General features: G+C 29.7%; 1 protein-coding gene and 1 long non-coding RNA gene across 3 annotated transcripts; one reads left to right on the plus strand and one right to left on the minus strand.

Moving 5' to 3' along the window:
- Positions 1 to 2,896: 2,896 nt before the first annotated feature.
- On the plus strand, positions 2,897 to 10,357 carry LOC107474429 (EG45-like domain containing protein). The gene is given in 4 exon segments (XM_016094051.3): positions 2,897 to 3,095; positions 4,784 to 4,844; positions 4,846 to 5,061; positions 10,243 to 10,357. Coding segments are annotated over 4 exon segments (393 nt in total). The 5' UTR covers positions 2,897 to 2,986; the 3' UTR covers positions 10,250 to 10,357.
- LOC110277798 (uncharacterized) lies at positions 6,073 to 7,865 on the minus strand. 2 transcript variants are annotated; one of them, XR_008006132.1, is made up of 3 exons: positions 7,852 to 7,865; positions 6,919 to 7,753; positions 6,073 to 6,498 (listed from the first exon to the last, which is right to left on the minus strand). It is a non-coding gene; the product is annotated as an uncharacterized LOC110277798 (long non-coding RNA). The 2 variants fall into 2 exon arrangements; XR_002370637.2 differs by lacking the exon at positions 7,852 to 7,865 and having other exon boundaries at positions 6,919 to 7,845.
- Positions 10,358 to 13,056: the final 2,699 nt, after the last annotated feature.

Genomic DNA, 13,056 nt, shown 5'->3' on the forward strand with positions numbered 1-13,056 from the left:
GGTTATTTTTTATTGACTAATTGCTTCTTATCGCAACATCATATGTACTAAAACTTTTACACAACGTAAATTATTTACTTCAGATGGATAACACAAATAAGGTGCCATTTTCCCTATTCTTAATAATCTAATTGTTTCTTACATTACGATTATACTTTAATACTAAATGTTTGGCGTCAAATATAAAATTAACCTACCTTTAAAATTAGAATACACAACCCTAAATCGTTTTCAAAATACATTAATATGTATTTAAGTTTGACCTCGAAAAAAATAAATTAAAAAAGAGATAAATTGATATCACATAATTATAATTGACACCTAAACATATTCAGCAACACATTTAACAACCCAAATTAAAATCCCATACTTGGTCTCTTACCTGTCTCCTGATGCGGTGCGGTACAACCACCGGAACAACCATTTTTCTGTTCAGATTCAAAGTAACCACAAACATACACTCAACCACCGCGAACAGCACTTACTCTAGGAAAGCTAACAATGTTTTAATGCTCCGCAACCACCACCCAATACGCGTCTAAGTTGTCCGACTGTGGTAAAATTTGAAATGGGGCTGGAATACCTAATACTATAAGATTGAGTTCTGCTCTCTGCTTAACACTGTAAGCTGTGATTTTTACTTCTATTTTATTTGGCATTTACTTTTGTTTTTTCATTTTGTTTTTTGGTTTCATTACTCGTGATTTTCGGTGGGTTACTATTTAACCAAAAATGATTTTTTTTTTGGAGCTACCAACTTAAAAAGCAACTTTTGCTATATAAGAAAAAAATAAAAAATGAAATAGTAAAAAGCGTGATAGACATACTCAGATTTGTCCAGATAACCCCTTTTTCCTAATCATGATTAGTTATCTCAATTTTTTCTATGTTTTAATAACACAATTACACTAATAGAAGCCTGCTGTCTGCCTCCTGTTGGTGCGCAAAATTGCGCAAAATTAGAACTCGCACAACTTTACCAGCAAGTGTACTAAGTATTCCAAGTAATACCTCATATAGGTGAGTGAAGGTCGATCCCATGAGGATTATTGGATTGAGCAAGCAATAGTTATCTTGCTGGACTTAGTCAGAAAAACAGAAAAGAGAGTTGTTGTTGTAGGCGCATGAAACAAGAAAGTAAAGAAAAGCAATTTAAGATTGGTAAAGAGATAATATATAAAAACAGTTAAGGCCTCGGAGATACTTATCTTTTTGAATTAATACTTCTTATTGTCTAAATTAACAATGGATGTTTCATTCTATAACAAAATGTAAGTGATTAAACTCCAATTCCTTGGCAATCTAATCTCCTCTGATTCTCATAAAAAACCAGGTCAGTGGTCATTCAACTCGAACGAGGGTAAAGCTCAATGCAATTCACTCTCTCTTGATCCTACTTAAAGTGTCACAGACAATGTCAGATCTTTCAGATCAGAGAATGAAGCGTAGTATTTTAGTTTAGTGCCACAAAAACCTCAATCGCTCCAAAGTTAACCAGATTTTATGTCACATATCTAATTAGCCCAGGCAATTTGCAGTTTAGGAGATGTATTCTCAAACTGTAGTTCAATACTATCCTGTCACGGACTCACAAGAACTCATGTAGAAAAAGTGGTCATACTTCCATTTCCACCCCAGATTCATTTGGATGAAGAACGACAATATATCATAGAATGGAATCAAACATATATTAGAATAGAAAAGTAATAATATTAATCCATAGAAATAAGTAGAGCTCCTAACCTTAACTAGGAGGTTTAGTGACCCATGCTTTACAGAGAAAACAAAATAATAAGAAGATCTTTCTGGATTTGTCTCCCCTCCTGGGAGGCATGATCCTTAGGAGGAATGAGGTCTCTTATTTATAGTAAAAACCTCTAAAACTAAACTTAAAAGATATTATTTTTAATTAAAAATTATAAAAAGAAAACAAAATAAACTAAGGAATGCTAAAATCCACTTTGAGGCCTACTAGGAGTGATTCAGGCTGAAGACTGGCATTCAACTTGGGTTCTGAGTGTTGAACTTCACTGGTCCTGCTCCCTGACTAGCGTTGAACACCATTTTTGGGCGTTCAACTTGAGAAGTCAGTCCTTCTTGGGTGTTAAACACCCAGACTTGGTGTTTAACGCCAGTTTTGGCAGTCATTCTGGAAGTCAACTTTCTAACGCTGTTGAGACCACGTCAATTGGACCTCTATAACTCAAGATATGCTAGTTGGAATGCACGGAGGTTAGGATTGACAGCATCTGCTATCCTTTCTTCGTCTCTAAACAAGATTCTGCCAAACTTACCCAAAATTCACCTAAAATCATAAAAATAACACAAAAACTCAAAGTAGCATTCAAAAGATGAATTTTGCACTATAACATACTAAAAATGAATAAAATATAACCAAAAATACTAAAAAAAATACTATAAAAAAGGGTATAAAATGCTCACGCATCACCTGTACTATAGTAAATATCTGATATCTAGACAATAACACCGATATGCAGCTGAAGGACGTAAGACCATACCATTTTCTTTATGTGAAGAAACTACTTTATTTCATCACCAGAAAATAATACTTATTGTAAAAAATAAAAATTATATCTAACATGTTTATGTCATAAAAAATTTTTCAAATAATTTATAAGATACAAAAGTTTTAATCTATCACTATATTTTGATAGAGATTTTGTAGTTATATATGGAGACTTGAATAATTATTAAGAATATTCTAACTCTAGAAATAGTGGCGGCTGGGCAGAAACGTCCGGGGACGGTGGCTGCGTAGAAACGTGCGGAGACCCTCTTCCTCTTCCTCTTCCGAAAATGACGGACCGCTAACATAGCATTCAGTCACTATAAAATGGTATTAATGTTATCCAATTTTCCAACAGAACAAATTCAGAAGCTACTTAAAGTGTTCAATATAATTAAGTATTCCGTCGCTACATTGTACAATAAAACTTTAGTTTTCCCTGCATTTCAATATTTCAATATGGCGAACAAACTGAGCGCTGTTATTATCATGGGGCTTGCGATCTTTAGCCTTGTTTCGGTGACATCCGCTACTTCGGGAACAGCAACTTACTATACAGTTTACACTCGTGAGTATTTTTATTTTTCTTATTAAAAAAAGGGGCACAAATCCTACTTGGAAAAATATCATGAAATGTACTATTTTATCTAAGCCATTGTGTGTCAATTTTTTTATTTATTTCTGAATCAATTTTTTATTTAGAATTTAAAATACTTATTATCTTGACTAATTTCACGTTTACTAAATGAAAGAGTATTGAATTAATTAATGCATATATTAATACACTATACAATGGCTCGTATATATAATAAGACTGATTCACAAACAATATCCTTTTTGTGCAAACTCCTGAAATGGCCCTTTGTATTTGTATTCTTTTAGCAACCGCTTTCTAATTAAGAAAAAAATTATATTAAAAAAATTAAGAAAAACTACCAAATACTTGACCAAAAAACATTTCCCTCCCTTTTTTATTAATAAAATTTGAATAATTTTAGAGTTTAATTTTAATGCACTAATAATATAATTTTACACTTATAATCACATATATTTATTTTTAAATTATTATTCACATGATCAATTTAAATAATAATTAATTTTGATGACGTATACGTAATTAAATATACATATAAAATTTTTTTATTAATATTATATTAAAATTAAATTCTAATTTTGGGTTGGTAAAAGATATTCTTATTATTTGTGTAAGTACTAACAAGATAAAATAGGCGGCTTAACAAGCCTGTTAGTGCCCTTTAAACCCACTTAAGTAACCGACGCAACGACGTCCATGTTTCTTAACTATCTCATGCTTACTTCAAGAGTTCAAGTGCAGCTTTATTTCTCTTCTTCTCAATAAAGAAGCTAAATGAATAAAAAAATTAATCAAAATAAAAAATTTTAGAATAATATACCTTTATATTATTTTCTTAATTTAACTTATTTAATAAAACATATCAAATAAGTAATTTTTTACCTATGTATTACATATTAAATATTAATCTAATTTTTCTACGTTTCTTTCTCGATTCTTATTTCTTAAATATTCTTTTTTATACATTAAAGAGTAACGTTAGAAAGTTTTTTTTTCGTCAATGTCAATTAATTTTATAAAAATTATTTTATTTATTTTAAATTTTAGATCTTAAATAATAAATTTTTTATTTTAAACTTTAAATTATATATTTAAAAAAATAATTATTATTAACTAACTAAAAGTTAGCTAGTTTTATATATTTTCTCCATATTAAATTTTTTTGTATTTTTGAAATTTGAACCTTTTATGTAAGGCCACACTAGTTAGATAGGAGATTTTTTATTTAAATAAATAAAATAAATGGAATAATTATTGAAATAAATAATTTAAAAAATATTTACTGATTTGCATTTTTAAATTATATCTCGTTTAAAAAATATTTCAGTCAGAATTTGGACGCCATGTATAAGAAGACTCCGTTTTGTTAACTAAATATGATTTGAAAATGTAAATCGGTAAATATTTTTTAAATTATTTATTTCGATAATTATTACATTTAATTTGCCAATGAGTAATAGCTCAAATGGCATAGTCTCTTCATACTCAATTAAGAGGTTGCGGGTTCGAGTCTCCTATCTTTGGTAAAAAAAAATTATTATTTAATTTATTTATTTTAATAAAAAATTCGTTAGATAGAAGACCAAAGTTTTTCTTTTGGATATGTATATATAACATGAAGATAATGATGTGCTTTGATATGCTACTTGGAAAATCTTCAGCATCCGCATGCTACGGGTACGAGGACGAGGGAACGATGATTGCAGCTGCAAGCGAGGGAATACAACAATGGAGGTGCATGTGGCCAAATGTATAAGATCACATGCACAGGTGCGACCAATGCCGGCGTCACTCAACCGTGCACCGGCGCCAGTGTTACCGTCAAGGTTGTCGATCTTTGTCCCTCTCCAGGCTGCCAGGGAACATTTGATCTCTCTCAAGAAGCTTTCTCTACGATAGCTAACGTCAATGCTGGAAAAGTTGATATTAACTATACCCCGTAAGTCCATTTCATCATTTCAATTTCTAACTGCTTGTATTAGCTAGCTTTATTCTTGTTTTGTTTTTTAGGACTACTGAATATTAAGGAAATAAAATTGCACAAAAGATAGTAACTAAATTTTGGATAAAGTATATTTTTTATTTTTAAGATTTTCAAAAATTTTAAAAATACTTTAATAACGTTTTATTTATTTTAATTTCTTGTTAATGATTTAAATATATTTTAATTATATTTAAAAGTTAATACCGTTAATAAGGATGCTGACATGATAATTATAGAATTTAGAGTTTAAAATTTTTTATATTTTATGATCTTATGATGTGAATTTATCGAATGTTTCTATTTTATTTTATTATTTTTCCATTTTAAAAATATATTTTAATAGGGATAATATAAATAATGCTCTTATTATAAATTCTTACCGTCTGAATTAGTTTAGTCTATCAGAAATGTGAAATAATATTAATAAATATAGCTAGGATTAGTCATAATATATAATGAGATTATTTTTCTTTTCTTAATAAATATATTATTAGATTCAAGTTTAATAATAAAAAAATTTCACTACAACATTTTCAAACTGAGACAACATTTAAAAAATATTATCTAAAGATTAATAAAAAGTTATTTTTGATCTATAACAATATTTTTAGACCTAAAGCAACATTTTCAGACCTCTTACAGATGCAGTCGTTGTGCTAGGTCAAAGCAACGGGTTTTGCTTCAAAAGCAATGCTTTTGTAAGCAACTCTTCAAAAACTGTCTATTCTAAAACAAAAACAATGCTCTTGGTCAGATTCTGGCATCACTTTATTAGAAGCACTGCCACTTCTTATATTACTAAGGCATTAATTTAAAGGCATTGGCTCTTCTTTAAAACCGTTGTTTTCTCTTGTGATACTACTAGGTACATTTTGTCACTATTTATTAGCTATCAGTACAATAATTTATGCATTTCATTAAAATTTGATACAATAAAATAAAAAATATAATAAAAGAAACACAACCTCAACTTATTCTACTTGAATATATATTATCAAGTTAAAATATATTATTATAACTCTTTAATTCACATAACAAAATATGGCAAATTAATTAAATAAACGACCCTTAACAAAATACATGTACTTAAAAAGGGGGGAAAAAAAAGGCAAATACGATGAGCATCTTTGGAACCATTTTCATCCTTAGAACCATTCTCCCGAGGATCTTTATCAAACTCATCCTGAATAAGTTTTACTTTATGACCCAAACTTTCTTTCCAATTAATAAGAGATCATTGCGCAGTTCTGATGTTTTGTTAGCACTTGAAGGCTTCAGGATTATCATCAACTTCACTTTCTGACTCTTCTCTTTCAACACATCATATCTTTCTACATCTCGCCTTTCCACCAGTTGCTTATGCCCATTGATTCTTATTTTTTGTAAGAAAACCTACAGAAGAAGATAGTTTACTGAGATGCTAACACAATCATCAACCTAGTACATGTTCTCATGCATTGTGATCACTGTTATCCGAACCAATATAGAATAGGCACTACCACTGAGTAGAAAACATTTTTCATTAGAAGTACAAGATCAGTAAGAAAATTGAAAGTGGTTCCTTCCATTTTTTTTCCCAAATAAGTTCAAACTCACTGTAACCCATATGATAGTGAGAAATAATAACTTTCACACACAGTATAAAGCGGAGTACTAGGATACATCAATGGCCAAAATAACAATAAAAAAAGCACTTAATATTACAATAACTTCCACACACAGCATAGAGTTAGAACAATGAAGATTCTTAATTAACTACCTTGTTTTTCTACGTTTGCACAAAAAAATTTCATCAAATAACTAACCAGTTACCTGTGTCCCAAATAGTAAACTTCACTCTTTTGCCATCAATTGTAAAAAGCTTAATCTTGAAGTCCATATCTGTCTCAATAATTTAATAAATAAATGGAAAAAATTACACTGCGAAATTCCTTTGTTAGTGAAGCATTCAATATACCAAAAACTACTAAGTGAAAATCTTCAAAGCTAGCTGTATATATACCACCAAATCCCGATAAACTACTATCACATATAAGCAACTATGAACAAATTAAAGGTAATCAACCAACATAATTTCTAATTACCATAATGATATTAGCCCAGTGAACTCAATATAAAGTTGATAAGAGTCGGCTACTAAATTTGCATACCTTGTTACTTGTTAGGCCTAATTTGCTTCAATGAAGAGTCCAGCCAATGCTCAGGCCGTTCAATCTCATTAAAATCTAAGTTATCAATTCTTCTCCTAGGAGATTTCTAGATACATGAAATTAGAATATAATTAAGTAAGAACGGACAGAACTTATTTAGTCAGCTAAAATCTTATTTACAACCCAAGCAAATTACATACTACATCTTCAAATCAATTTCATGCCAAGCAAGTTAAACTTCAAATCAATCTTTATTCGATTAATGTTTACAGGAATACGATTCAGGCAAAATAAAGAATTGATTACAATAACAATTAATTATAGAGAAGCCACCTGTGGGGATTAGATTTGCAATTTTCCACACAATCAAAAAGAATCTTTAATCCCAATTCATTGGCAATTTACAAGTATGGTTCATTATACACTGTCCCTTCTTCTTGTCAAATTTAGTCAACAAGTCATCAAAATCTTCTACTCCATCGTATAATCATTAGTACCTACGGAAACACAAAGAAAGCATCACGAGCTTTGGGAATGAGGCAGAGTCATCAGTGCAAATAGAAAAGGAAAAAGAAAGAGGCAGAATCCTCAGTACCTTGGAAAGACAGAGTTTTTAATAGTATGAAGTCTTTAATTAGTTTATATGTGACCAAAATAAGGGACAAAAAAGAAAAATAGAAAATCAGCAACTCAGGGTGGCTGTCTTTAGAGTCTATCTAGAGGAAATTAGAAAAGTAGAATAACTGAGTACTTCAGCTTCACATGAATAATTCACATGCTGTCCTGTAAGGAAAGTGCTTAGGAAGCTTAATATTCAAAATCAGCACAACACATATACTTTATATATTTATTTCTACAGAGTACATGGAATGAAAATAAGCTAATACTCAAAATCAGCACCGCACACACTAAAACAATAAATTTACACAATAATGTTCAATTTTAAATTCTACAGAGATTTCAGTCCAAATACACAGTCTCAGAGCTCAATCTGAAAATGTTGTCTCAGTCTTTTGGGGCAGCTTGATTTTTTAGCCAAAAGACAAGAAAAAATAATCAACATAAATTCTAAGGAAGCTTAATATATAAAATAAAATAAAAAATAGTTTCCTTTATTTTGCCTAAAAATTCTCCTACCTCAAAATCTCAACCTGCACTAGAGCTGAAATTCTGAATTAGCAAAATCAATAGGTCTATTATTATTTGACACACAAAAATAAGAACACACTAGAGCTTGCATGGCTTGTTAGTGTTATTATACTACCTTGCTATGCTACTATGTGCTTTGATCTCCCAATTTCTCAAATAGCAATCGTCATTTCCGGCAAGAGAAGCCCAACGTCTTGACAATACAAGAAGCCATAATGCAAAATTATAAGCTTAGATTTTAACAGCAATTGGTAACAACAAAGTTATCAACATAAATGCAATCAACTAATGCAATCAACAAATCATAATTCATAGATATAAAAGCACACATGTAAAAGAACCACATGCCACATCAACCACTTTTATTTTATTTCAGTAGTGAGTATAAACAAAAGGTTATAAGCTTATAATGCTAATATTAATCTTTTTTCAATATATGAATACCACTACTCCACTCTTATTACTATCCATCACACTTCATTCTTCGTCATGCCACTTTTTAACCATTACATTTGCTTGAAATCTGATTTCCAAACTAAATTATATTATTATGTTGGTGACAAGAGTAGATTCATCACTACCTAACTCACACTCATCCTAATTAATTCCTCAGCTAGCTTACTGAAAGTGGAAAAACAACCTAAGAAAGAAAGTAAGCTTTAATTATGTTTACAACTTAGCTATTTAAGAATAAAGAAATTTTAATATTAAAATTTGGTGTTAATAGTGTACCTCTATTATCTAAAAATCAACTAAGGCATAGTATGCATCAACTGTAAATCAGTCCTCATAGGATCATAGCATCAACATGCAGGACATGATATCACAGCTAATTCTGAAGAAATAGGTAGGGATACATGCTCACAAGTTTAAAATTAATGCGCACAGCTACAAGTTTAACCAAAAATTAAGATTCAAAACACAAAATGGTGCTAAAATAAAACAAAAAAAGAACGGTAGAATCATCAGTACCTGCAGAAGAACGCCAAAAACGAGAATCTCACCAAAAACAAGAGCAGTGATAATCGAATGGTGACCGGCGGTGATGAACGCAAGCAGAGAGGATCGAAGCTCAACAAGAAGAGGAGCAGAGGATCGAAGCTCAACGAGCAGAGGATCGAAGCTCAACAAGAAGAGGAGCAGAGGATCGAAACTCATTTGCGAGCAGAGAAGATCGAAGCTCATTCGCGAGCAAAGATTGAGATCGAAGCTCAATAAAGGAACGCACGTCATCATCGAATGGATTGAAGAACCAGAGACAGAGAGGAACGAAACATTTGGAATGGATTGCGTTAGGATTTTGTTAGGGTTGGGGTTTTGTTGGGAGGGGGACAAGAGACTCTTCTTTCTTCTTCTTCCCTTTTTCTCGGCACAATAGTTAGCCTTGCCATTTGGATTATTTTTGTTTTCTAAATGAAGTGAAGTTTAAATTTTAAAATAAATTTAAAAACAATTTTTAAAAAAAATTATATTATTTTTATGATAATTATTTTTGTATATTTAATAGAATAATACTTGATAAATATTTTTTAATTTATCAACAACATCACTTATAGTATGTTTATTAAAAATTCGTTATTATAATTCTATCTTATTGCTGCTAATATAAAAGGTTGCCTGTATGTATATATTAATATTAGACTATCTTTTTTAAGTGTTATCTTAAATATAGGATGCAATAGCCAAAAAATACTAGTGTTTGTTTACCAAATCTTTCGTCCTAAGCCTTTTTATACATATATAATAGACATACTAACCTATATATATATACTAACTTTTTCTCTTTTATTATTTATTTTTTCGGAATAATGATTTGTCTGCTGCATTGTTTTTTCAGGGTTTGAAGCTCGGAGAAGAGAATAGTCTATCTTCAGCTGGAGAATAAATAAAGACGAAATAAAGATAAATCAGAATATGTGAAAAAAATATTATATTTAAGAATAATGTGTTGCACTATTGCTTGGAATGGAAAATGGAACTTTTCCCATGAACCCCTAATAATTGTATCAATAATTGATAAAGTGCATTGATACTTTAGCAATAAATAATTTGAATATCCACTTCAGTTAATTTTGCATTTAAAATTTTTGAAGTAATTATTTTTTAAAAAAAATATTTAAGAGATAATAGAAATTAGTTCAAAGTAATCCAAACTTATTTTATTTCATATTCATTAATACTAAAATAAATGAATAATATTAAATATAATAAATATAAAATTATATGTAACAGTCTCACTACTAAAATATCACACTTTTAGTTATGTCATTCTAAAAATGAGAATATTACGGGAACTCACCTATATATAATTATAATATGTATAGCATCCTTTAAATAAAATAAAGCTTAAAATAAAAGGTACTTTTTTTAAGGATAATACAAAAATTCAACCACATCATATAAAATTTGATTAAATTATAATTAATAAATTAGTTATGAATAAAGAAAGTTAAAAAATTAGGATTTATAATTTATGGAGATAAAAATAATTAGGATATGAATTAAAAATCTCATTCTAAAAGATTTTGGTCCAAAATTAGAACAAAGAGCTAAGAAAATGAAATTGGGCTACATCATACCCAAACTCACATATATAAATCCACACATAGCTTTATTTCAGCATCATTCTTTTTCATTTGTGTACGAGGCATGGATTGAAGAGAGAAGAGAGAAAAGAAAGAAAAATCCTAACTCCATCATCTTTATTTGGATATAACTTTTACTCTAGAATTTCGATTGACGAACCATTTACAGCCATGCATATGTCTTGAATTCCTCTCCAATTCTATATAAGTATTGTGGCAAGAAACTCTTGAATTTCTTGCCCATTTTTCTATTTCTTTTCAATTTGCACTTTTGGGTTGAGTTATTGAGGAATTTCGGTTTTTTAATATTTAGGGAAGTTCAACTTTGAGTTTTGATGGAGTTTTAGCCCAAGGATGCATGAGATACAGTATAAAAGCTCAAACCATTTATTATCCATGATTTTAAGTAGTGCTCTAGTATGAATGTTGAATTATTATTGTGATTAGATTGTATGGATTATCTTGGCTCGTTTGGAATTGGCTTTGGAGTTGATTTAGTGCGGAGTTAAGTTGTGGATCGAAGTGGTAAGAATTAGTGGAGGTTGGTATTGCCAAAGAAGAATTTTTTGGAGGTTGAAACCGCCATCAACGAAGGTATGGGTCTTAATTTCGGATAGACACCATGTAACACTATATGAAAACTTAGGTTAATTATCTCTAGGACAGGATTGGATTGAAATTGGTTGTTGTTGTGATTAGTTGAATGGATGTATATATGAATATGCATGGTTTAAATTGTTGTGATGTGTTTGATTATGATGGTTTAAATTATTGCGCATTGAGGCGTTGATATGAAAATTGTGTAGGAGACTGTGATAGGGTGAGAAAATCTCCTACTTGGTAAGTTGAGGTAAGTGATGGTGTGGTTATGTTGTGATTGATGAATTGATGATGTTGAGTTGGATAATTGATCTAATTTGGTGTGAGATGTAATTGGTTGAAGTAATGAGTGAATTTAATTTGGTTGTGAATGTTGGATATGAGAGTGTTATATGTTATTGTTGAGAAAGAATATATACGATGGAATGTGTTAAATGAGTTATAATTAGGTTGATTAAGTTTGAAATGGATAGGGGTTGATAAGTGAGTATTTGAAGTGTTTAGAAATGGTATTGGAGTGAATTGTTGATTTGAATCATGAGGAGTTAGTTATATGATGAATTACCAATTTGATTATTGATAGAAAACTTATGAAGTTGGAGTGATTATGTTAAAACTTACTTGATTGGGTGTTTGAATGGATACAAGATGATGAATGAGTGTTGAGATGTATAGAAGTGATTTTGGAATGGGTTGAAAATAGATTGAACTGAGTTTTGGTAAAAATTGGCTATTTGGTGAAATCGGTAAAAGCAGAATTTTGACCAACTTTAGTGTGTTATAACTTGGTGCTTGGAGCCTGGATTTATGTAAAACTTATCTCAAATTGACGTTAGTTAAAAGATGAGTGAACTACCAACCTAGCCCCTGTCCATTTTTCAGAATGACAACGCGATCCCTTAAAATAAAAACGATCTACTTCAGTCCGTATTCTCTACTTCCGCGACACAATGCGGTCTCTGTGGATTTTTTTCCGTCAACTCTGAATGGAAAATACTGACATGTCAAGTTCAAAAATGAACAGGGCCTAATTGTCTCTAAATTCGAATTGGTTAGGGATTTATTTATCCCTATTCTTTAAATAATATTTTTTAAAATTTTTATTCATTATATTAATATTTTTTCAATAAATTTAAAAAAATAATTTATTATAAAACTAAATAAATAATTCTCAAATATAAGTTGTAAATATATATAAATAATAAATATTAAAATTCAGTTAATGCATTAATAATAATAATCCTATGATATACTAATAATAATTCTATGATATACTATTAGTATTATGATCTAGATCATTTTCATACTAAAATAAAAACTAATAAACACATTAATTGATACATAGTAAAAAAATTTTAGTAATAACAAATTTAATTTTTTTTATCTCTTTAAACTAAATTAATAATTCTATTTAATATCTTTACACTAAAATACACTATAAATAGGCTACTAATACTAAATAAAAT

This window comes from Arachis duranensis, chromosome 2 (genome assembly GCF_000817695.3).
Source record: "Arachis duranensis cultivar V14167 chromosome 2, aradu.V14167.gnm2.J7QH, whole genome shotgun sequence".
NCBI lineage: Eukaryota > Viridiplantae > Streptophyta > Magnoliopsida > Fabales > Fabaceae > Arachis > Arachis duranensis.